This window comes from Nanorana parkeri, unplaced genomic scaffold, assembly GCF_000935625.1.
Source record: "Nanorana parkeri isolate BGI_ZX_2015 unplaced genomic scaffold, ASM93562v1 scaffold232, whole genome shotgun sequence".
Taxonomy (NCBI): Eukaryota; Metazoa; Chordata; class Amphibia; order Anura; family Dicroglossidae; genus Nanorana; species Nanorana parkeri.
This window is the reverse complement of record NW_017306500.1, coordinates 853851-881322: the sequence shown is the minus strand read 5'-3', so window position 1 is coordinate 881322 and position 27472 is coordinate 853851. Positions and strand designations below refer to the sequence as shown.

The following is a 27472-nucleotide window of genomic DNA, read 5'->3' as shown; positions in this document are numbered from 1 at the left end:
AACCTGTAAAGAATAGCTTCTTCCTTGAAAATTGCAGCTCTGGAAAAGTGCGTACATACTGTGGAGTAAGTCTGTACCATATTTGTCACTGTGGCTTCACCACTTCGGTCAGTTTGTTCCAGAGCTGCATTTAATGTCTCAGCACCTCACTGCATCCTTTGAAAACCACCCCCCATAAAAGTCTGCACTCAAAGCACCTCATGCCTTCAGCCAAACTCCTCAGTCACAAATTTCCCCCACTGCAGCAGGGCAAACTAGTACCCAAGTACATGTAGGGGTGATATATTGTTTCTGGCAATGCTAAATCACATGTCTTTTTTCATGTGGACTCTGATAGTGTGGTTCAGTGAAATAGAGACATTACCACTGCACATACTGGTGGAGGTCTGGCATGGCCATCTGGGCAAAAAAAATGGCCTCTGGACCCTGTCTACAATTCTGAGGCTGGAGGGTGTGGTGTGTGGAGTAGGGAAGGCAGTTTCTGAATTTGCATGTAAGTTTAAAAAAAAAGAAATAGAGTTGGATCTTATCTCAAAAATGTCTGTAGTAAAGTGTATTTTACTAATAAGGGGTCATTTCCACCAATGCATGCGCGTTACATTGGGCTATAGGTTCCCTATTCCACACCGCCTTGTTTATTACTCTGGACTGTGCATTTTCTGTACACACCACCTCATTCTATATGCTGCACTGTACAATCCCTATTGCTTCTGCCTCATTCTGTATGCTGTGTTGTACATTCCCTATTCTACAACACCTTATTCTGTACTCTACACTGTACCTTCCTGTGAGGACAGACAGTGAGTTAGGTGAACATGGGATGCTGTGACAGCAGATGGGGAGGACCCTGGGCAAGCCCTGCCTACCCTGTGCTATGTACAGGGCTCATCCTGCTTTTAAACTGAACACAGGCCCCCTACTGACCCGATGGGTCCTAGACATAGGACCGGAGGGCTGGCTGTGCATCTCCTATCAGCAGCCCTTACTGTACAGTTCCTATTCCACACCACCACCACTCATTCTGTACACTGAACTCCACATTCCTTATTCCACACAGCCTTCTTCTTAATGCTATGGTGTACGTTCCCTATTGTCTCATTTTGTGTACTGCACTGTACGCTCCCTATTTCACACTGCTTCATTCTCTATGCTGCATGGTATATTTCCTATTCTAAACTGCCTTGTTCTATACTCTTTGCTGTGCATTTTCTATACCACACTGCCTCATTCTAAACACGGTGTTGTACATTTCCTTCAGCACACTGCCTCATTCTGTATGCTGCATTGTATATTCCGTATTCTATGCCACCTCATTCTGTACTCTGGACTGTACATTCTATCATTATTCCATGCCCTATCACTCTGTACTCTGCACTGTACATTCACTATTCCACATCACCTCATTCTATAATCTGCACTGTGTGTTCCCTTTTCCACACCATCTCATTCTGTACTCTGCGCTGTCTTTTCCCAATTCTGACTGCTTCAGTCTATACACGATGTTGTACATTGCATAGTCCTGGTTGCTGCACTCTATACACTTTGTTGCACATTACACTCTCCTTTACCAAGTTGTTTTAATGAAATTCTTCCTTAAGGTAGGATCAAACAAATTGTTAGACCTCTGTCTATATTCTGTGTGCTGAAAAGATTTGTAATGGAAAAGTTTTTTGTTTTTTTTAATAATAGTCCTGAGTCCTGTGGTTTTTTTTATCTGTGAGATTCTCACTTGTGGCACAGTGTTTAAGGAGTATTTTGTGTGTACTGAGGAATATGTGTGCAGTGAGAAGACATGGATTCTATTTAACCATTTAAGCCACTCCCAAGGCAAGGGACGCCCACCCATGGTGTTCCAGGTTTTTCACAAACCTATGCCTCTGATTAAAGCCCCATAATAGTTAGGCATAGTAAAAAAAGTAAAATAAAAAAATCAAAATCCTTTTTTTTGTCAGCTGTTTTAATACTTACCGGGAAGCTTCAACTCTGTACCAGTGTTGATCATTAATATTGAGGTCAGGATATTCAACTCTCCCAACTCCTGATCCCACATCCCACAGAAAGTTGACTTTCCCTTTCCTCATCTCGATGGCTAAGAAGTCAGTCTAAAATGAGCAAAGGAAGAAATCATTAAATCAGTAGAAGGATGTATTTTCAGTTCTCAGTGACAATTCTCAGGAAACCTGGTTGTATAGTATCCTAATAATGTACAATATATAGAAATTGTCTTGCAATATTAAATGTCAAATGTCACTTATAAAAGTAATATTTTATAAGTAAGCCGGTATTTAACCATCACTTATATGGTAGTAAAGTATACTGCATTACATTAATCAACGCTAGTGACATATGCTTGTTATTATCTAAAATAAATTGTAGAGGTTAAAAGGTTTCTTTTTTATGTGTTATCTTTAGAACCATATTTTTTTCTTGGAGTGGGTTGATGATTGACTGGTACCTAACAGGCAGCACAGTGGTTAGCATTCTTATATTATGTTGATGCCTTGGTTTGAATTGCAAGTAATGGCACTATCTGCATAAGGGTCAATTCACTAAGATTTACAAGTTCTTTTCTCTTTCATTGAATTTTATGAAACTTTTCAACCACAAGGTAAGAATGACTTTGCCTATGTAAATTACAAAATGGTTGCATGCTGCTTCATCAAAGACTTTTTAAACAGATAGCGTGTGGTTCATTTTACGTTTATGATATTCTGTAATTCTGTCTGTCTCAGGGGTCATGTTTCTTGAATAAAGAGGGTTGGAAGTGAAGAGGCGTCAAGGGTAAGATGCTCTAGCCCTCCTGTGTATAAAGAATGGACATGTGATATGACACTTTAATCATATTGAACAAGAATGCAGGACATGAAGAAAATATATAGGTAAGTTAACCAATCAATGCTTCCACAAAAATGTGTTTTTGTCCCACATGATCATATGCCTACTCATGCCTGAAGGCTCTAGAGAGGTATTGTATGCAGGGATCCCACACACTGCCAGAGACTTAATCCTTCATCCAAACTATCCTTTCATTCAACATATCAGATAATTTTTCATTGATCATTATCCTGGAGAGTTTGGCTTTGACTAATTTAAAAAGGGTGGAAGGAGTCTTCCAAGATCTCACAACAGCGGTTTCTAGCTCATATAAAAATGAAAGCAATCAGTCTTCTGGGTGTTTAGGCATATTCCTGATAGATCGGTTTCATAGTGCTTCAGACAGGGATTTGCTAAAGTTTATTTGAGTGAGGTAGCATAAAAAGTTGTATAGTCTCTTCCGAAATGTCCATACTTTAGGACAAGTTCATCATATATGATATGCTGTGCACTCATAAATGCAGCATAAGATGTATACCTTCTTTTAACTTTATTTGATACTATGGGGTTGATTTACTAACCTTATAAACACACCACGAACATGTATACACCTCTGTAGTGTGTTCCATGATCTATGGGTGGAATCTAAACACCTTTGTAGTGTGTACACACCCAGCAGGTGTGTTGTGCAAAGCACTGCATGAATTTGCAAGGTGATGTTGTGTAAATTAGCTCTATGTTGTGTTACTTGCGTTGATGAATGCAGGAATGTAAATGCATGAGCTAACCATTTTTGTCTAAACTGTGAAGCAGCATTATATATGCATCATGTGCATGATTTTTCCATATATGGCATTAGTGGAAATATGCTTTTAGAGACTTTTTGGTTGATAAATACGTTTTGCTGTGTAAAAATCACACGCACCTAGTGCGTGCGTGTGTTTAGGTTAGTAAATCACCCCCTATATCTCACATAATTTTCTCATCAAAATGTTCAATTCAGATACATAAATATATAATGTGAAATTAATCATTAGTTTATTACTTAAAATGATTATTAAAGTCCTGTTGGCCTTTATTTCTCATACATTTATGTTTATTACTATTTTAGAACACAAACATCCCAAATATAACCTGAAGTGGTAGGCAGTACAATTTTATTATGTTCAATCCATTACAAAATATACAAACAGACACACATATATAGACACAGAAAAACCATAAAGACCAATAAATTTCTACTGACATCCTAGGTAGAGCTCTAAAATACTGCTGTTTAAAAGCTTTTGGTGCTTATTTCAAGGTGAAATAGCAAAAGGTTTTACGATATGGAAAAGAAACATCTACAAGAAAATGACTGTAAGTGATATAAAGCAATGAATGTAACCAAAGAGAGAAGCGAAAGAATCTCAGTGTATGCAGCTCCATGCAGAAGCTACTTCTTTAGAAGAAGTATGTTCCTGAAGAAGTGAATCTCCATACAAGCATCTTTCTAGAATGTGCCTACATCTTCTCAATATGTGCTGCAAGCTTGTTTCTGCTAGAAAACTCTCGCAAAAATAGTTTCCTGTTTTTGCTATGCTTCACTAAAGCACATATTCACCTTTGAAAATGTATGTTTACAAAGCTTTTTGAAATGTGGATATAGTGAACAACTTTGCATACCCAATCATAATAAAGGGAAACTGAAAAAAGCTGAATTTTTTTCTAGCACATGATTGGATGAATTAAATTACCACAGCTACACCTAATTTACCATGCTGAATAAACATGCACGATAAATATTTACTTCAGTAAATCTACCTTTTTTTCTGTCAACAACAAACCTTTTAGAACCCATTTGGACACCTACACTTATCTTTTACGAAAAGGCTTCCACTTTCACATAAAAAATGTAATTGTAAGTCTAAGCAGTTATATAAATATTATGTAGATGAGTTGCTGTAGTACCTGTTTGGCTGACAATTTTCCACCTGGCTCCTTCCATTTTCAGATTAAAGGTTGTTGGAGGCTGCCAGCAGGGCCACTCACAGAGCTAATTTCTTTATTTGCCCTGTTTTTGGCCATCTTTAGTCCTACAGACTCAACAAAGGCGCCTTCTAGATCCACCAATGACTACACCCAGTAATCAGCTATTACTCTATGAAGATGGATATTGGTACTGCAGTAAGAATGGGACACTTAACAGCAGGACCACTCACAGAGATAATTTCTTTATTTGCCCTGTTTATTGCCCCCTTTAGTCCTACAGACTCAACAGTGGCCTCTTCTAGATCCACCGATTACTACACCCAGTAATTAGCTGTTACTTTAAAGATGGATACTGGTACTGCAGTAAGAATGGGACACTTAACTATGATTGCCTAATGGGCCAAAGTTAGACTTAAGTTAATCCTCAATTTGCTTTTTATTGTGAAACCCTTCGGTTTTTCTGACCTAACCAACCTTTCAATACTTCCTATGTGGTCTGGCTTTTCACTATCTTCTAAAATAAATGGACTTGAAAAGTAGAAATGTCAAGTAGAAATGGTACAATTTTGATGCAAAATAGCAGAGATAAAAGACAATTGTAGAGATAAAAGGCAAGTCTGCATATGAAAGAATACTTACAAATTTATTGCTTCCAAGGTAAAATAATAGGTTATCAGGTGTATCTGTTTTCACATTAAGAATAATGGTATTGTATCTGCCTTTCTTGATGTCAGGTTTATAAGTACGAATGCAGTCCCCTCCTGAAGACACTGAAACTTTGATCTGCAAGTGCAAACAAGACAGTAAGGACAGCAAAGTTAGTGTCAATGTAATGCACTAATATGACATACTTTTAAATTTATTTTTAAAATTTAGTACAACTTTGACAAGAAGTAAATTAATTGTCACTCACACACTTGGGAAACCTTTATAATTACATCTTTTAGTTGAAAGAATATTGATCAAAGAGGTTCATTTCGAGCATTTTTTTTCAAAGATTGGTGATAAATTTAGGGGTTTCTCCTTTATGCCACTTAAATCATATTCAGAAGCCTGGAAGGTGGTTTGAAGTGGCACCCTTGCAGAGAGACTATGTTAATAAATGTGCCTTGCTTGCTTTTTGCTATAACTTAAGGCTGTGTCCCGAGACACCCACATTGTATTTTATGAGGCAGACATCAGATGACATCAAAGAGAATCTATTGTAATACAGAAGCTTGTTTAAGATTTTAGTTTTCCCTGATGTAGTTCTTTCAAATGCTTAGCTGACACCTTAGCTTAGGGGAAGAACTTTGTAAAGAAAACACAATACATAAGATTTGAATGTTTAGAGGTAGTTTTCATAGAACTGATGTAAAAATGTAATTGTTCTAGTTTGTATGTTGTCGTGTTCTTAACATATTAGTATGTTACATTTATTGTGAGGCACTGCCTGGCCGGATTGTGGATGGTATGCATGTGTCACCTACGTTTCTCACATACATATAATGATAGGCTTCAGGGTGTATGACTGAAGCATGTGTTTTCTGTTTTGGATCCTGGAGCCCCGAATCTTTGTAGTGCATTGGGTGCAAAAACGCCCTCATTCCAAGGTTCACATCTTACCTGGTAGCCAGGCCTTACTTTTAGTCTCAGCTGACTTTATATATGTGAGCTCTCTCTTGCTTTCTCTGCTGTGGGAGGCAGCTGCTGGGTGAAAAGGCCAATTGCTAACAAAATGCTATAAAGGTACAACTGATGCCTTTTTATTTAGGGGAAACCATTTTCTGCTTTTGTAATATTATATTATTATATCCAGTTAATAAAAATATATTACCTATGGATAGGCGATTGGTCCCTCTTTTTGTGTTTTTAGATGTTTTACAAGACCCCCCTGTCTTTCCACCTCAGTGAAAGTGGCTTACTGCCATAATTTGCTTGCTCTAAAAAAGTGTAGGAAAACACAAATGTCCTTTTCAGAAAGATCAGGAACATAAATATATCACTTCAGCTTTTAACAACTGAAACAGGCTTATACTAACAGGCACCAGAGAAAGAGTAGGGCAGAGGGAGAGAAATTGAATGACAGAAGATGTAATTCTGTAATAATATTTGTGCTCTAGGCTTAGACTGAGAGCATGGGAAGAGCTCAGTGATGCCAGGAGAAGGCAGGGTCATTAATGGGTCTCATCTAGGAGGACCCAACTGTCAGAGATAATTATTGAGAGTTATGATTAACATACTGCAAGTGGAAAGCACAATTTTTCTGTAGAAGGAAGTAAGGCATTCTTAGGCTTTATAAAAGTACTATTTAAAATGATATTGCAAATAAAATGGTGTACTGGAATTTCAAGAAAAGGTATTTACCAATGAATGGCATATTATGAGATAATTTAAATAATTCGTACTCACTGAGTGGTCATTGCAAAATGCATTTGTAATTGTGACATTTTCACCTATAAAGCAAATTTACATTTTTATAAAAGCTGTGGCACTTTAAAAAACAAGACTGGATTGAGCTATTTTCCTACCCTAGTCTGCTGTTTGCTTACGGAATTTTTTTCTATTATATTACAGTGAGATTTATGGCTCCAGGCTGTTTTATACACAATAGGGATAATTAATCAAGGCAGATGCCCAGTGAAAATTATATGTATGAAAATGTTGAACAGAAAATGCTGAACAGATTAACAACATAAGGCTGTGGTCCTCAACCTTTGCACTATGACATAATGTGGATCTTCACACTCAATTTCCTACAATATTTCTCCCTAGAGTTACAGCAGATCTTGTTAACTTCACTGCAGCACACACCTTAGATCTGATTACAGCCATGTTTTTAACAAGCACCCTGTTGTTCCTATTACTAGCACTGTTTCTTCCAATAATTATTTTGTTATATATATGTTATATATTGAGAAGAATATAATTTGTAATGAGGATCTGTTGTCTAAAAACTGCTATAAAAACGGTTGCAGGTATAAATTGCAGGCACCTAGATGTCTGCACATACCTCCCTCCCAAAACTTCCTGTCAAGAACTTTTTTTACTTCCTGGGTTCTGAGTTGGAGGGTCTTCTGCTACAGACACATGACCAGTTTCAGCACATTTTTAAGAGCAAATCAGGTGGGTATATTGATGAGACAGTCACACGTGCAGCAAATACACTTTCTGGGGGAGTTCTGTACATCAACAGATTACAATTTCTATGCCAGTTTAAAAAAAAAACATAGTTGGATGTAGATCGAAGTAGAAAGGTAATTCCACGTACACTGAATTACAAAAAAAGGATTGGCTAGCAATTATACATGGAATATAAATTCTTTACCAATGGTGAAGTACCAATTTATAAATTGTGTGCTATAGATTGTTAACGTGGGTGTGTTATTGATTGCATCTGTGATACAGGTGTAAATTGAGTACATTATACTTCATATGTGAACATTAATTGGTTCGCCTTAAATAGCAAATTAAAATAAGAAATATTACATGTAAGGAACATGTGACTGCGGTTGGTCAGAATTATTATAATATAAACTATATTTTAAATGGAAGGGGGGAAGAATGTCTTCAAGACATATTTGCAGCCAGCATGTGGGCTGAGAGAGACGAGGATATAAATAACTGGAAATAATATAATTTACAAGGACTGATGACATTATAAACCATGAGAAATGAGGGTCCATTACTTCTGACACAGTAAAATGCCCTTGAGATAAAAATTATTTTGAATAATTTATTTCATGAGACATTTATGATTCCTTATATAATAAAATAATTATTAACACCTTTGCCTCCAGAGCACAATGTTCCGTCGGTGAAATGGGTAAAAGGATGTAAATATTCTAGAGACTGCAATGTTTAACAAAATGTTTTCATATGTATACACATACATAATATCAGCTATGTGCTTTGCCACAGTTATGCTCTTCGAATAAGTTATATTGCATCCTGTACCGTTTTGTTCTTTGGTCCTTTAGATCAGTCAGAAGATTGCAATCTAACAGGGACTAAAGTCTTGGTTTAAACATACTTGTATTGCATCTTTGTAGCTAAATGGTATATGGATATGAGTAGAGAGTACACGGATTCTTTTAATGTCAAGTCGTGTATATGATTAAACAGGAAGCTGTACTAAAAAAAAAAAGCAGGAGTAGAGTAAGGGACTAGTCACCAGTATTGCCTTTGGCATGGAGAACAGTAAGCAGATCAATAGTGATATTATCAATCTCGCTTCAAATCTCATGAGACTAGCATTTTAAGGCAGCAGTGCCATAGATCTATGCAGATACTGTATATAGCTATGAGGCTGTGGGGACAGGAATGTCTAGAAACCCACGCATACCAAGAAGTGCAGTGCTATTGTTTTAGAAATTTCAAGGTAGAAAGGTTTTTTGTTTGTTTTGGGTACTGTTTAGGTATAATTAGTATTTCCCTATAACACACCAGTAATTCACCTGTTGATTCAGGTCCACTTTAGGAACAAACATATTTACTACCTAATCTTGACTGACAGCTAAAGACTTTATAGTGTGTGTGTGTGTGTAACTTAAGGACAGAAAAAGAAAAGTACCAGATAAAAACGATGCTAGAGTCCATAAAAAATCTGTAAAAAGCTTCAGTCCTTCATTCTCAGTGTTTCCAAGCCCTGAGGAAGGGGTTTGTGTTTGCCCCTGAAAGGCATTGGATGTTTGAGCAACACATTTATAAAACCTTTTATGGACTTTAACCTCTGGCCTGGTGCTCTTCTGTTTTCTATCCCTGAGCTGCTCCCAGTACTTCCTATTGGAGATTGTGCTTCTTTCATCTGCCTATCCATGAGCTAATGAGCTACCTTCTAATCAATTTGGGTCTATCATAATGGGACTCCTCCCAGAGCCTCTGAAATATTCTCATGATCTGTGGTGCTAATAGCAACCAACCAGGTGTCACCTTTTGCTTCATTGGAAAATTAAACAGGAATCCTGAGTAGCTGTCATAGCAGCACCACTATGCTACATACATTTACCTCCACAGCTACATGTTATAAATGTGGCATTCATTTATTAGCATGTTGTTTCTCTTCCGGTATCATAAACAGTAGAAACAGTTCATATGGTGCCCAGTGAAAGTTCTATTGATAATAATATATACAATAAATGGATAGCCTCTGATTTAATGACATAGTGGTCATACACGGAAAAAAGTAAATTAATGATGGTAACTGATTAAGTTTGTTAAAACAATGCGTGTCAATGTTTTCTATGACTATAATTTATACATTAAATGGATAGCCTCTGATTCAATGACATAGCGGTCATAAAAAGTAAATTAAAGATGGTAACTGATTAAGTTTGTTGAAACAATGCCTAGTCAATGTTTTCTATTTTTAACAATGTCTGTATGACTTGCCTGACTCCATTAGCTAAAAAATAATCCAAGCACGACTGTTTATCAACACCAATGTTAAGAAAAGTGATGCATGTACTGTAGTTGCCAATTTGCAATTATTTATGTAGTGCATTAGTACACCTCATTACTTTAGAATATAGCATAATTGACTTACAGAATTGGCTTGCCTGCGGGCTTGATTTATCAGCTCTTTGATCTGCGAGATATTTTTACCCAGGTTTTCCTGAAGCTCCTTGATAGGTTTTAGTTTATCCAGCAATCGATCAGCCTCCTTTTCAAGATGTTTCACTCTGTCATCAGCATCTGTAACTTTAGCACATTAAAATAAATCACTCAGTACATAAATGTAGAATAATTCTATATGCTAATGGTTTTCTTTGTATAACTTTTATTAATCCAACTTTTTTCAAGAAAGTTAATATGAGGTAAAAAACAAATACATGTTTAATATTTTAACTTCTCTGTAGTTTAAAAAAAAATTAAAAATATATACATGCTTATAATTACAATTAAAGTGCTAAATTAAGCTTAAAGTGTATTTATATTTTTGCAGCCAAATTGGTATATTTGTTACCAGTGTAGTCTGTACAATGAGGCAACCTGAGAATTTTATCGGAAAAATGAGACTTCCTTATTAACTGAAACCAATAAGTAACCCATATCAACCACATTATCGGGGTAAAGAATACGTAGACTGACTAGAGTTATATTTGGAAGTAAATCGGAAAATATAGATCTTCCTCTCCGACGTCCACCTCTTACATCATCGTTAAGCAGGAACATAATTATGGAGTAGAAACAGGTGTAAAATTATGAAAATTCCTTTTTTAGGAAACTCTCAAGAAACCAAACACTGCCAAGTTTGTGGGAACGCTTAGTTTGTATGAATGAATGGGAGTATGAGTGTCATGAACAACGTTGTTCTTTTACTAGTAATTTGAGAAGTGAGCTAACAGACACCGAATATATTACCTTGTAATCAATAAAGTTTATATTTTTATAAAACTATAGGTCTCGGTCAATTTAATAACCTTCTTTTACAGTGTTCTCTCTGTTAAAACACTGTTACCCTCCTTTTAACCTGATAATTTTGCCTTAGGTGGTGCCTCTTTGGTCACTTGGTGGCAGCAGCCTTAGCATGTTGGTTGTGCTCTTAACTTGTGTAGTATTAATCCCAGCTATGGTTGCCCCCTTCATTAGTGCAGAGCACATGAGCTCATGTCCCAAATGTCTCTACTGAATCCTAGGCTCCAGCTGATGTTGTGCACTGTTTGCAGTCACAGTTAGACTGGCAGACAGTGTGCATGTCACCCTGCACACACTCTTTGCTAGTCTTAAACTTCTGAGGCAATCGGTCATTATTAGTTGGCAGGACCAGACTGAACAGTCTGTTCTTCTGCCCTGACTGCTGTGCTGAGCATGCGCACTTACCACCCTGTTGGAGGTACTGAGCCAGAATACAGGGTACTGGCTGTAATCCAGCAGCTGAATGCATTCACATGCACAGAAAGTACCAGAGAGCGAGCCACCTTCAGCCAGATACATCCTAATAAAGTCTCTGTGGCCCAGGTGTTGATCAAAAAGGAGGACTTCAAGCTGATGTTCATAGGCCATAGTAAGTAAGCTCCTTCCAAACACCCACAGAGTGGATCCATATTCCTCTGTCCTTCTTTTTAACATACATTTCCTTTTTATGTCTGCTGTATAGCCACTGACATATGTACTGGTCACTGCTGGGGACACTGAGATCCGTACTGGTCTCTGTTGGGGATGCTGAGACCTATACTTGATACTTGATTACTGCACTCCATTATGTCCTGACTGTGTTTACTAAATCAGCAGTTGCTGGTTTTACTCAAGTTCTTCTTTATGGTAGGCTTAGAGAAAATTTACTTTTTTGTATGCAGAAAAACGTTTGCACCAATAACAACTTACTAAAGCTATACAGAGTTGCCCTTTAGATATGTTGCATTAATGTTGCAGAATGTATACAGCTTTCTACTATAAAACAAGTTATAGTAATGACTGGCATGTTGTTGTTTTTCTATACATTAAAGATTCAACTGCACTCTGTATAAATCTTCACCAAATTCAAAGGTTTATTTACAATCACCATAACATCCTATTAATCAGCCTCTTACACGTTTCACCATCACAGCTTAAAGGGTAATTCACAAAGATGCTGAAGGATACAGCCATAGCTTCGGCTAATCCTTCGGCTTGCTTCGGTTGTGGGAGCCCTTTGGTTCAGTCGAACTGAGGGGCTGCTGTACGGGCTATTCATTATAGCCCGTACAGCAGCCGAAGGGGGCCGAGCCGAAGGCATTTGCTTTGGCTCGACTGAGCCGAAGTGACAGCCAAAGCGGGGTGAATGGCCTGCCGAAGACGGGCCTTTCTCCCCGCAAATGACAGCTGGGCGGAGCCAGCCGTAATCTCATGGTTGGCTCCGCCCAGTTTTAATGACAGATCAGCATCCCCAAATGACCTGGGGATGCTGATCTGTCATTAAACAATAACAACTGGGCGGAGCCGGTCGTGACATCACGGCCAGCTCTGCCCAGTTGTTATTCATTGGCCGGGACCTGCTAGAAGTCTCCAATAGGAAACAGTTGGGTGGAGCTTGCTGTCACTGCTAGCTCTGCCCAATTGTTTTTTTTATTTTTTTATATATCTTTTATTTTAAAATTTTACTATTTATTTACATGTTAAAAAAATGTTCAACCTTTTTTTTTCTGACTCTTTTCATTAATGTTCTATTCTGCTCGGTACCACAGAGGTACCGAGCAGAATAGCTGAGCCAAATGCCACTATTCACTCACTGCCGTTCGGCCCCTATGAGTATAGAGGCGAACGGCAGCAAGTGAGATGCCTGGGCTTCGACTCAGCTGATCCAGATGTTGGATCGGCTGAGTCGAAGTCCTTCTGCACTCCGGCTTAGCCGAACATGCAGAGCATGTTCAGCTGACCGAAGGCAGCCAAAATCAGCCATACAAGCCAGAAGTGAATAGCCGAACTTAATTTGGCTCACTTCACTTTGACTGGGTTATTCACTCGGCTGCCTTCGGCAGCTTTGTTAATAACCCCTTGATCTCTATGATTAAGTTGTGATGGTGAAACGCATAAGAGGCTGATTCATGGGCCCCTATATCACAATTTGTTATGGTAATTGTAAATAAACCTTCGAATTTGGTGAAGATTCATACAGAGTGCAGTTGAAACTTTATTGTAGAGATATTCAAGGCTTAAATAATAACCCTCTCTTATTGAAAAGTTATCTAGATCAGTATAACATTGTCCTCTAATGTCCTGAAAATCACCTTATACCCAAACCTGTTTATTTACTAGGGACATCTAAATGCATTTCCATTTCCATTATACTCTATTTTTCATCCTATAACAATCTGTTCTCCTATAATTAAAGCTACCCAATGTAATTAAAATGGAGGATAATCACCCAGAAAAAAACACAGCTAGGAACAACCAAAAACCCCTATAATGAGAGTGCCAATGAGACAAATTGCTGCGATGAGCATGATGTGCAAAAAATAAAGGCAGACTGCAAAGCTAGAAAATATCCTATCCAGGATATTGAAAAAGATGCATCCATTTGGTGTGAAAATGCTTTCTCTGAAAATGTATTATGTTCTGCCATGGTATTGTTATCTGTTATTATCGCTGCTAGCTCAGGGAAAATTGGGACATTTGATACAAATATAGCATTAATGTGGTGTTACTTTATTGTGTCAAACATGCTTTTTGTCTACACTACATGTTTGGACATACTGAATAATAATAGAAAAAAAAGAAAAACAGCTTCTAAATTGTATTTCTCTTTATTGCAAGACACAACTTCCTGCATGTTATCAAGATACCTGCAGGAGCAATTCTGAGAATGGAGTGTCATTATTGCACAATAAACCACATCTCAGAGTACATGGTCACTCATATGTTCTGCTCTAGGGTCATGTGGTAAAATGATCTGATGGGAAATAAATCAATGTTTGGATGTTTCTCTCTAAATGAAAAGATATTTTGGAACTGAAAACTGTCCTTCCCTTTTACCTTGTGCACCATTTCTTCCCTTTTACCTTGTGCACCATTTCCTATTTCCCAGGGTGCCCCTAGTAAACTACAACCATAGCAAAGCTCCTACTTCCTCAGTGTGATGGTCAATCTACCTTTTAAATCCACTTAAACTGTATGTAAACCCTTATAATGAACTACTCTTATTTTCTCCGGTTTGGTCTATTAAAGAAATATTAAAGTCAAAAAGTATTTAGCTATTTCATATGCTGATTAAATGACTTACAATGGATGCTGCTCCTTGATTTTTAAAATGTTTTGCTTCCTGCAGAATCAGCTGGTCCTCTGAGCCATGACATCCTATTTTAGGGTGGCTAATTTCCCTTGCAGGGTCCTATGGAACCGTCCTTGTGTATGCTAGTAAGTTGGGTCCAGAAACACTTGCAACAATGCATGCAACTTCCCTGCTCCCTGCTTCTCCTTCCTCCCTCCCTTCTCGAAGCTAGTAGATGAATATCTACTGGAGTCTGCTCTGTCATTGTGATCTTGTACTGGACAGTAGGTTCAGGGAAGCGGAGCTAAGAGAATTGGAGCCAGCTGGAAACATGATGACTAAGTATTTGGACAAAAATGTAAAGACATATTTTTCTGAGTAATGCATATATGTTTGATCTGGATTCATTATTTAAAAAAATGAGCGTCCATTATTACTTTAAATATACCATTAAAAGCAAGTGTTCAATAAATGTAAAAAAGCATGTTATTCTTGTCTGAAATCTAGTGAGCTGATATCTTTCTGTGCTCTCTGTCTCTGCTGACTATTTTCAGTTAGCATTGTTCCCAGACATCTCTGTGGACTACACACGTGATAACGCTGCTCCTCCATAGACACAGTACAGTATGAGTGTTGTCACTGTAGGGTAGAAAGTATATCACCAGGTGAAAATAAAGTAAACAAAGCTTGAAGAATGAAAATTAATGCAGTCATTATATCTAAGGACTGGTAAACTGCAATATGTTACTTTTTTGTTCTCAGGTTTTGATACATTTTAACTTGTTTCTTAGAAAATGTGTACCTGTAGCAGATTACTTAAATTGTGACACTGCTCATGTTTTGGAAGATGCAGATTGACCAGATCTATTAGGGGACCTTGCTTTTATTTATGCGATCTTCTCATTTTAAAGCTGAACTTTAAAGCAAACAGCTAAATACAAAGATAAAATACATATATAGGGCTCTTTTATTTACAAAAAGGATTTGTATTTCTGTCTAGCCCATCCTGACATTTATACAGCTCTGTCTGGCAGGAGAGGAGACTTGACCTTTCATTTCTGCAGAATTACTTTCACTTAGGCTGGGTTCACACCTGGGCGTTTTTCAGCGCTGATCAAAGCGCTGAAAAACTCTCAGCATAAGTCAAAAAGTATTTAGCTATTTCATATGCTGATTAAATGACTTACAATGGATGCTGCTCCTTGATTTTTAAAATGTTTTGCTTCCTGCAGAATCAGCTGGTCCTCTGAGCCATGACATCCTATTTTAGGGTGGCTAATTTCCCTTGCAGGGTCCTATGGAACCGTCCTTGTGTATGCTAGTAAGTTGGGTCCAGAAACACTTGCAACAATGCATGCAACTTCCCTGCTCCCTGCTTCTCCTTCCTCCCTCCCTTCTCGAAGCTAGTAGATGAATATCTACTGGAGTCTGCTCTGTCATTGTGATCTTGTACTGGACAGTAGGTTCAGGGAAGCGGAGCTAAGAGAATTGGAGCCAGCTGGAAACATGATGACTAAGTATTTGGACAAAAATGTAAAGACATATTTTTCTGAGTAATGCATATATGTTTGATCTGGATTCATTATTTAAAAAAATGAGCGTCCATTATTACTTTAAATATACCATTAAAAGCAAGTGTTCAATAAATGTAAAAAAGCATGTTATTCTTGTCTGAAATCTAGTGAGCTGATATCTTTCTGTGCTCTCTGTCTCTGCTGACTATTTTCAGTTAGCATTGTTCCCAGACATCTCTGTGGACTACACACGTGATAACGCTGCTCCTCCATAGACACAGTACAGTATGAGTGTTGTCACTGTAGGGTAGAAAGTATATCACCAGGTGAAAATAAAGTAAACAAAGCTTGAAGAATGAAAATTAATGCAGTCATTATATCTAAGGACTGGTAAACTGCAATATGTTACTTTTTTGTTCTCAGGTTTTGATACATTTTAACTTGTTTCTTAGAAAATGTGTACCTGTAGCAGATTACTTAAATTGTGACACTGCTCATGTTTTGGAAGATGCAGATTGACCAGATCTATTAGGGGACCTTGCTTTTATTTATGCGATCTTCTCATTTTAAAGCTGAACTTTAAAGCAAACAGCTAAATACAAAGATAAAATACATATATAGGGCTCTTTTATTTACAAAAAGGATTTGTATTTCTGTCTAGCCCATCCTGACATTTATACAGCTCTGTCTGGCAGGAGAGGAGACTTGACCTTTCATTTCTGCAGAATTACTTTCACTTAGGCTGGGTTCACACCTGGGCGTTTTTCAGCGCTGATCAAAGCGCTGAAAAACTCTCAGCAAGTGAAATCCCATAATTTACTATGGGCATGGTTCCCACCTGAGCGTATTTCAGTGCGTGGAAACGCGCTGAAAAATGCCCTACGCCCAAACAAGTACAGGAGCTTCTTTGGGGCGTATTTCAGCGTGTATCAATTGGTATTCCCGAGTGTGGCTCGCGTTTAACAAAGAGGTAACCCCGAACCACACTCGGGAATACAGCGTAGGTCTTACCTTGTCCGCGATGCTCGCTGTGTCCTCCGGCCGCTGCTGTCTTCTGGGTTCCTTCCCTTGCGAGCGTCCACATCGCAGGGGGGCGGAACCGGCGGGAAGTTTGAAAAGTAAAAAAAAAACGAAAAAAAGATAGAGAAAATAAAGGGGGAAAAAAATCATACCGCCAGGGTGGTATAAAAACGAGCGTGGAACGCGCATTTCATTGAACAAAAAAAACGTGCTAAAAAACGCGATAAAAACTAGCTGAAAAAACACGCCTATAGCCCAGGTGTAAACCCAGCCTTTGACTGGACAGCAGCTGACAGATTAGCTCAACTAGTCAAATTCAGGCACTTTTACTGATATTTAAAACATACATTATACTGTAGATATATTAATGATTACAAAGTGGCATTGTTTCACTGCCTGGAGTTCAGTTTTAAATCATAAACTGAAAGTGAACGCACTGTAGGGCACCCCTTATTTTTCTGCACTATTTAGGATCTTATTTGCCAGCCAGCAGGACTTGAACCCAAAGGCAGTGGCATGTCCAGGGTATGGCACAAATGGCACATGCCCTGGGTGCCACTTGAGGGGCCGTGGCACCACTCTGTGGGTCAGTGAAACTTTGCTGACTTTCCCCACTTTTTGCCACTCCTCTCCCAAACAAATCCTGCTGCCTGGCACTTAGCAACCAAGGACGCTCTGGCCAGTGTTCCGTCCAGTTCCAGGTTGCTAAGAGCAGGGCAGGGAGATGTGTAAAGGCCATACACATCTCCCCACCTGGCTCTTAGCAATCAGAGATGGATGGGGAGATGTGTATGCTGGTGAGACACTGGCCAGAGCATCCCAGGTTGCTAAGAGCCAGGGGGGGACATGTGCATGGTCCTCACATATGTCCCTACCCAGCTCTTAGCAACCTGGGACCCTTTGGCCGGCATCTCACTATTGATGTCACTGGTTGTCAGGAGCTGGGTGTGACACTGGGGATGCAATTAGTTTTAGATGCTCCTCTGCCCAAATAACCCTACAATTATGCTATTACATAAGTTGCTTGCTGTGACAATAAAGCATTTGTTTCCTTTTTCTGTTCAAGCACATGCAATGTGCACATTATGAGTCTTTTGAAAAAAGGCAGCAGAGTTTTTGTCTCTTTGGTGTGGCAAAATTACTCTGATCTCTCAAGAAGACTTACAGCAGGAGTCATAAGTTCAAGTCCAACATGCAGTGAGATAATTGAAAGTGTGGCGTTGAAGGAAATTAATAGGAAATCTCACTACAGATTTGATTTACATATTCAGGACCCAACTTGAAGTAGTTCTTATTCCTGAACATTTTTTATTTCTCGATTAAAGAAAGGCAAATGCAAGAAAGGAGCTGTAACTAAGCAACAGGTAAAATGTTTTATTAGATATAAAAAAAATAATCCTAAGTGAAGATGTGAGTAATGGTTTTAGTTTGGGTCTGGAGTTTGTAAATCAAACTCTTAAAAAAATAAATAAAAAAGAACTGCTGTGTTTCTTGATGACTTTTTCTCACAGTTAAACATTTTCATGTAACTCTTGAAAGGCCAAAGTCAACTCAATGTGACAACAAGAGAAGTTGTGCATACAAAAAAAATCCTTCTTCTTCGAATGTTAGTGGGTTGGGAGCAGGGCCATCTCTATAATGAGGCCACCTGAGATCTTTGCCTCAGGTAGTGTCTCATTTACCCACATGGGGGGGAGGGGACAGCGTTCAGAGTGGCATGTTTGTTGAACATTGTGGCTACTGGACAATGTTTGCAGTAAGCTGTTTGCTGCTCCTGGTCCCCTTTATTGATGCAGAACAAACCAACTTATGTATGCACTATTTTAAGCTAATAAAGCACATATTGTGCACTAGCAGCTTCTTTCCTGGCCAAGATTCCTTTCCGTGCAACAGGCCAATGCTTTCCAATGAGTTCCAGTATGTGGTTTTATCGTATATGAGGTAGCTGGAAGGCAACTTGTGCATGAACATATGCTAAACACTCACGGGGTATGACCACCTAAAGTGGTGTACAGTACACTCTGCAATATTACTGTTACTGTTATATGATGACACTCTGTGTCCCTGTCTCTCATTTGCGCTTCTGCATTGTCACCCTGTCTCATTAGCTTCTGATGGAGATTAAGAGTGGCCATTTTACCACACATTAAGCAGACATGGTCCATTGTTGTCAACATCAGCAAACCTGCCCTGAGAAATGCCATGCAGCCATCATTGGAGTGCATGCATGTAGATAGGAAGTGGCTGCAAGAGATCAGAGGCAATAATATGCACTTTTGGATAAAAAAGGTTAAAACAAGTCATTTATTATGGCAGTGATTGAGAAAACTAAGGGGGTTTTTCACTAAGCTGCCAAAGGCAGCCGAATGAATAACTGAGCCGTAGTGAAGGGAGCCATGTAGGGCTATTTTAAGCCATAATCCGTCTGCATTCGGCCTGCTTCACCTCCCTCAGCATGCTAAACCTAAGGGAAGAACCTGTTCGCCTCAGCCGATGCAACATCTGGATTGGCTCAGGCGAACATTCATCTGTTCATTCAGTGCTGTTCACCCCTATTCTCAAAGGCTCAGCATTCGGATCAGTCATTTTGTTTGCTATCTCAGAGGTAGTGAACAGAATACAAAATTTAATTGTAAAAAAAAGAAAAAAAAACAGCACCAGGTCCCCTTCCCAATTATCCTGGAAACCAGGGGACCTAACCAGAAACAGTTGCACCACCATGCTCTAGACATGTGCCAGACAAGTGGATGAATGGCATGGAAATGGAAATGCAACTAATACATCAGAGTCAGACATTTTTACCAATACTTACTGCTAACAGCAAATATTTCTAGATTAATAGATAATTTCAGATTACTTTTCACTTATGTCTGAACTTCTGTATACAGGAAAAAATTGACCTCTACACAATAACAACATCTAGTTAAAAGTGTAGTGTGCTTACAGGATTAACCTAATATTATCAAAGTTCATAATCTGGAAATACGTTATTAGCTTCACATTTACAAATGTACCATTGCACTGATATAGAATTCCACCATGCAGAAGTTCAACTGCCACTAAGGGAAGGGAACAGCAGACTACAACTACATTATGCAACAAAGAAGCGAAACAAAGATTGTGTGCTTTTTTTTTGTCTAGCCAGAGGCAGCTGATCAAGGATATGTGTGGTCTACTGAGAACCTTCAAAGATTTTTGTTCATTCAGTCATTCAGGCAGCCTTAAAAAAATGCCTCTGTTTCCTAATTTTTCTATTTTAAGAAAAATTGAATAAAAATGTAATAAATGAAGAGACTATGGGGTCTATTCATGAAGCTGCCGAAGGATCTAGCCAGAGCTTCTGCCGGAACCGTGTCAGAATAGAAAAAAAAAAATGTTTGCCCATTGGAATGCATTGCTAGATTCCTATTGGCTATTTCAATTTGCAAAAGCCAATAGTAAACTAGCATTGTACCCGCCCTCTGCTGCAGTTCTCCATCAGGTCCATCAGCAGAGGGTGCGGGTACAATGCTAGTTTACTATTGGCTATTGCAAATTGAAATAGCCAATAAGAATCTAGCAATGCATTCCAATGGGCAACATTTTTTAAATTTATTTTTCTCTATTCTGACACGACTCCGTGTCAGAATAAAGAAAAAAGAAGAAAAAGCAGTGTCTCTCTCCTGGGCGAGAGTTTTCTATTTACTTTTTTTAACTTTTTAAACTATTTTTCTGTTCTGCTCGGTCCCTCTGAGAGACCGAGCAGAACAGCCAAGCCGAATGCCGCTCAGCGGCATTCGGCTATTCACTCACTGCTGTTCGGCATCTATAACAATAGGCCGAACAGCAGTGAGTAGCCTGCCAGAGGTTATGTTGGATCGGCTGAGTCGAACTCCTTCTGCACTTCGGGTCAGCCAGCCATGCAAAGCAAGCCGATGTACGGCTGATTTCAGCCGATATACGGCTGAAATCAGCCATGCCAGCCTGAAGTGAATAGCCAAACAGTGTTCACTTCAGGTCGGTCATTCACTCGGCTGCCTACTGCAGCTTAGTGAATAGACCCCTATATTTTCTAAGCAAAATATGGTCTTTTTTTCCACCGACTTTAAATTTGACCTCCAACAAATAATTTAATCAGTATAAAGGGCAGATCTCATGGTACCTGCAATGATATTTCCTTGCAGATGAACCTCTGGTGTTGGGTAAAAACAACTCCATCCCCTGCTGCTTGTTAGCTCAGAGCAAGCCTTTCAGTATTGGCACCACTCTATGGCACCAGTGCATTATAGATAGCAAGGCAGGTCACCAATCACAGTCCTTGCTGTTCCAGCATCATGGAGGTAGCATTAGTGTGCTACTCAGTCCTAACTGAAATGCAATGACAGACATCCACTTGGGATCTCGGGATCTCCTTTTTATAATGAAGTTTAAGGGTATTTCAAATGATTTGAAATAATAATTGCATAGTTGTTCACCTAAGGGAGTACATTTTAATTTTGGAATCTCTTAATGATGCTTCACTGTATTGCTAGAACCACTGCATAAGAACTTACAAACACTATTGGCCTCAGGCAACAACAGCAGGAAGTAGGACTAGTGTCATACTTTGGCATGGCTGGAAATCTCTCTTAAACAAAAAAGAAAAAACAACTCTTTCAATTTTTATATCCACTTCTTGCCTTTCATGATGTTTTGCTACAAAGCTATGGAACCCCTGCAACACCTCTCATTAACAATACATGATTTCCTCTACTTTTCTTGCTAAGAACAATTACACTATATCTTCTATTTCTAAAGTGCAGGTAACCAAGTGAAAGTGTACAGCAGAGACATTTTTTGGGATCCGCTATATGTACACATTTATGATTTGCACTTTGCGTGGAATGACCAAGAGGGAAAGAGACTAAAAATTTTATTTGTATTACATGACACTGTAGCTGCTTTGATGGACTGTCACTGCAATGTGTCAAATGAGCTGATCTATTTGTCTTGCTAAGCACAATTACATCCACTCTTTCTATCTTTCTTCCTGGTCTGGAAAGTGCAGGTGACCAAATCACAGTGTATGGCAGGAACATCTTTTTTGTCCTCATTTCATACTGCATGCTTTTTGATGTCCCTTTTAGATCCGCTATATATACGCATTTATGATGTGCACATTAGATGTAATAACCATAAAGTAGAGAAAATTATGTCATTGTTTCTACTGCAAATAATTGTAGCTTCTTTGATGGGCTTCCACTGCAACGTTACACAGAATCTTTCTTATACTAAACAGCTTTTCATTTGCAAAATTAGCAGTTCACTTTGCCTATTCTCCCCAATAAGACACAGATGGCAAAACATGTCCGACATGGGTTATAACCTTCCTAACTCTATCCAAAACTAAAAAGAGTTTTTTCTTCAGTTCTACTTTATTTTCAAAAGTAATTTTACTGCTTTTAAAACTTTAGCTTTTATTAAAATAATACTAGGTGATCTCTCATGAAGGCCCATGTGCTGAACACTCACGGGGTATGACCACCTAAAGTGGTGTACAGTACATTCTGCAATATTACTGTTACTGTTATATGATGATACTCTGTGTCCCTGTCTCCCATTTGTGCTTCTGCATTGTCACCCTGTCTCATTAGCTTCTGATGGAGATTAAGAGTGGCCATTTTACCACACATTAAGCAGACATGGTCCATTGTTGTCAACATCAGCAAACCTGCCCTGAGAAATGCCATGCAGCCATCATTGGAGTGCATGCATGTAGATAGGAAGTGGCTGCAAGAGATCAGAGGCAATAATATGCACTTTTGGATAAAAAAGGTTAAAACAAGTCATTTATTATGGCGGTGATTGAGCAAACTAAGGGGGGTTTCACTAAGCTGCCGAAGGCAGCCGAATGAATAACTGAGCCGAAGTGAAGGGAGCCGAAGCCCGTAGGACTGTAGGACTATTTTAAGCCATACACCGGCTGCATTCAGCCCGCTTTACCTCCCTCAGCACGTTCGGCTAAACCGAAGGGAAGAACCTGTTCGCCTCAGCCGATGCAACATCTGGATTGTCTGAGGCGAACGTTCATCTGTTCATTCACTGCTGTTCACCCCTATTCTCAAAAGGGCGAACAGCAGAGAGGGAATTGCTGAATGCTCGGCTCAGCATTCGGATCAGTAATTTTGTTTGCTATCTCAGAGGTAGCGAACAGAATAAAAAGTGTCATTATAAAAAAAAAAAAAACAGCACCACGTCCCCTTCCCAATTCATACCAGAACCTTTAGGTCTGGTAGGAATGTTAGGAGGGACCCCTGATGTAAGAAAAAAAATGTGCGGGGTTCCCCTATAAATTCATATTAGACTCTTTAGGTCTGGTTGGAATTTTAAGCGGGACCCCAACACCCAAAAATCGAAAACAAAAAAACATGGGGTCCCCCCTAAAATTCCATATCAGACCCTTATCCCTTTCACTGCCATGGCCCTTTTTTCATTTTTTTGCACACATGTTATAATACACATTTTAGGCCTGGAAATTACTTAAAACCCCCAAACATTATATATTTTTTAAAGCAAAGACCCTGTAGAATAGAATAAATAAGTTGCACATTTTTACATTGCACGATATCAGCGCAACTCTTTAACAAACCCAAACATTTTGTAAAAAATGCACTTAAGTTAATTTTAGTGCCCAAAAACACAATAAAATACCATTTCTTTTGTAAAATATAAAAGATGAGGTTACAATGAGTAAATAGATACCCAATGTGCCCAGGTAAAAAATTGCGTGTGTCCGTGAAATGGCAATAAAATTTGGTACCCCAAATTATCCATAGGCGATGATTTAACCCTTTCGCTGCCAAGCTGGCGCCCGGTATTTTTGAAAATAGCGGTCATCAGGGGCTTGTGAGCCGCTGATGACAGCTATTAAAGGGTCAGCTTATAGTAGAGCTGTAAATGCCAGGTCCGTACGGCATACTGAGCTGGCCAGCTGGAAGCACTTTTGTAGCTCCGTACGCCGTACGTCCTTGGCAGCGAAAGGGTTAAAGGCCCGTACAGGTCATCAGTTTAGAGATATCAATTAATAATGGGCCTAAAACTATTGGTTTCACTCTGGCATGTGCGGCGACACCCCCATGTGTAGCTCAATCGATGTAGGCGCACCCGATGCGTGTTTGCATTAATGCATGTGCGCTCGCGGGGACGGGGACTTTAAAAAGTTTGTATTATTATTTTTACATTTATTTTATTCAATACATTTTTTTACTTTATTTAATTGCTATCACATAGGGGAGCCTACAAGCCCCCTAAATGGGATCACGTTAGTAGTGACAGGTACTCCTTAAGGTGACACTAGGGGTACAAAAGACCCCTAGTATCAACTTTCCACTCTAAATAAGCTATTGGAGAGCAGATCGCACTCTGATACCTTATCGCTCAGCTTCTGTAGCTGAGCAATAGCAGCTACAGAAGTAATATAGCTCCTGGTCCCATGGTGCTTGGAATAGATCAGCGAATGGATCTCACTGCCCCCCTAGCCTTGGTCCCTAGTGCAGCTCTACCCGCTGCACCGGTGGTAAACCCACCTCTGAAGAGGCTCTCTCCAGAGCCAGAGATGGCTCTTTAATTAGGCGGTCGCTTGCTGGGACCCCGCAGCCGAGGCCCTGGCAAGCGGCCTACCTATAACCCTTACTCGCTATATAAAAGATCATGTCCATTATAGACCAGTATAGGGATATCCTAAGTGTGCAGCACATTGCAGGTCTGATCAGTGCCAGCCATCTCCGCCTAATACCTATAACACAGGTTCTACCCTCATCCATCCATTATTAGAGGGACTCTGGATAAACTTTCCCTGCACACATGTGCTGCTCCTCTTACCTGTAGCCTGAAGTGCCATCAGTACCAGCAGAACAAATGGCAGCCCCCCAGCCTGCCTCTGCGACATCCCGCCATCAAATCACATGCTATGGATAGCCGTAGGTTGCTTGCAGATTCCAAACAGTCCATCGATTCTGTGCAAGTGATGTGGGCAAGACAAGACGTGGCAAAGGGAAGGGGCTGCTGGGCAGCCCTGAGCTGCCTGCTGCTTCTCCTCTACCACCTGTACAAATACATTTTTGTAAGCTGTACCTTATGGCTACACTGGGATTGATGCCAGACTGGATCTCACTGGCTCCCCGGGGCAGCTCCCTAATTTGCCAAATTAGGGAGCCACCACTGCCCTATTCTGTTCGGCCCGGATGATTTGGCTTACCTCAACCAACCGGCAAACTGCCCAGTATGTCCGATGGCCAGTCCGACCCTGCAATAGGTAGATTATTACCCACACAGTAGGTAATACCAAAAACTTTTTTTGTGTACAAAAATAAGAGTTATCTGTGTGTTACGTACCTTCTGGGAGACCGGATGTGAGAGGAGGCTTCCCTTGCACCTTGTGTCCTGGGAGACTCTGAGGATGGAAACAGAGCCCAGCGGCACAACTAGTGGCAGGAGTGCCAGTGGTGTTGAGCACCGTGCAAGCCGTAATCCAATAAGACGAGCCGAGGTCAGGTTCCAAGTGGGCAATTCCAGTACAAAAGGGGTCAGGCAGAGGAATGGTCAAATAACAGTTCAGTGGTCAAGGCAGGCAGAATTCAAGGTTTGTCGAGGAAGTCCGGGTCACAAGGATCAAGCAAGATATCACAAAAACTGGAACAAGGATTAGCTGATGATAAACCAGCAACATGGTGGTACTGCTGCTGGGTTTATATAGGGCCAGTGATGTCATAGACGTGGCAAAGGGAAGGGGCTGCTGGGCAGCCCTGAGCTGCCTGCTGCTTCTCCTCTACCACCTGTACAAATACATTTTTGTAAGCTGTACCTTATGGCTACACTGGGATTGATGCCAGACTGGATCTCACTGGCTCCCCGGGGCAGCTCCCTAATTTGCCAAATTAGGGAGCCACCACTGCCCTATTCTGTTCGGCCCGGATGATTTGGCTTACCTCAACCAACCGGCAAACTGCCCAGTATGTCCGATGGCCAGTCCGACCCTGCAATAGGTAGATTATTACCCACACAGTAGGTAATACCAAAAACTTTTTTTGTGTACAAAAATAAGAGTTATCTGTGTGTTACGTACCTTCTGGGAGACCGGATGTGAGAGGAGGCTTCCCTTGCACCTTGTGTCCTGGGAGACTCTGAGGATGGAAACAGAGCCCAGCGGGACAACTAGTGGCAGGAGTGCCAGTGGTGTTGAGCACCGTGCAAGCCGTAATCCAATAAGACGAGCCGAGGTCAGGTTCCAAGTGGGCAATTCCAGTACAAAAGGGGTCAGGCAGAGGAATGGTCAAATAACAGTTCAGTGGTCAAGGCAGGCAGAATTCAAGGTTTGTCGAGGAAGTCCGGGTCACAAGGATCAAGCAAGATATCACAAAAACTGGAACAAGGATTAGCTGATGATAAACCAGCAACATGGTGGTACTGCTGCTGGGTTTATATAGGGCCAGTGATGTCATTTCCTGTGCGCCGCTATGGCGGATTTTCGTGCTGGTAGGCGACTGCTTCTGCGCATGCGCGGGATGGCGCGTTCCCGAGCAGTGCGGGAACGTGCAGGTTGCCCATGCGCAGATGGCGGGGATCCATTACACTGTGAGACATTGGGGAGATTTCCCTTTACGTCCTGTTTCGTTAAAACAGCAGGATCCCCACTGGAAGATTTCTCTTCTGTTCCTGTTTTGATGACAGCTCAAAATTTTGGATTTTTAGACACTTTCAGTCCAGCATCATGGGCATCGGCTGGAAGCAGGGAAAGAGACTGATGAACGTAGGTTCACCTCCTCCCTGCTGAATAAAGCCAGAAGTGACGCTCATTGCAACACCTCTGGCATTTCAGCCGTCATTCCCCAGCTAAAGAAACTGTGCTCGATCAGCTTCCCTGAAGTACAAAGGTGATAATAGGGGTCTAATAGACCCCTAATGTCACCTTAAAGAGAACCTGTCACTTCCAATGTGCTACCACATAGGTTGCTTGTGAGCCCCCTATGTAATAGCAATTATGTTAAGTAAAAAGAAAGTTCTTTTAAAAATAAAGTAAATAAAATAAATTTAAAAACACACAAAAAAGTTCCCTGTTCCCGTGAACACGCTCATACTAATGCAAACATGATTGCGCCACAGATGTTAGGTATTGCTGCGTGCACCAGAGTGAGAGAAATAATTCTAGGGCTGATATTCATGGTTGACTCAAAACGTATGACCTGTACAGGCTTTTAAAATGTCACCTATGGACAATTTGGGCTACCATCTTTTCTTGCTGTTTCAGGGACACAGACAAAGCTTGGCATGTTGGGTATATATTTACTTGGCACAACTTCACCTTTTATATTTACAAAAAAATGGGTATTATATTGTGTTTTTGTGCACTAAAATTAACGTAAGTGTATTTTTTTACTGAAAGTTTGGGTTTGATAAAGTGTTATGTCAATATCATTTGACATAAAAATTTGCAGCTGCCACCATTTTATTGTACAGGGAATCCACTTTC

The 27472-nt window shown here is 39.9% G+C and overlaps 1 protein-coding gene across 1 annotated transcript in view; it reads right to left on the bottom strand.

Moving 5' to 3' along the window:
- The window catches only part of LAMA2 (laminin subunit alpha 2), a 646095-nt gene that overhangs the window by 83056 nt on the left and 535567 nt on the right, over positions 1-27472 (bottom strand). The window contains exons 44-47 of the mRNA XM_018556291.1: positions 19851-19856; positions 10310-10464; positions 5425-5568; positions 1969-2102 (exon numbers count right to left, since the gene is read on the bottom strand). Coding sequence (XP_018411793.1) covers positions 1969-2102; positions 5425-5568; positions 10310-10464; positions 19851-19856 — 439 coding nt within the window. The remainder of the gene's footprint in view (positions 1-1968; positions 2103-5424; positions 5569-10309; positions 10465-19850; positions 19857-27472) is intronic.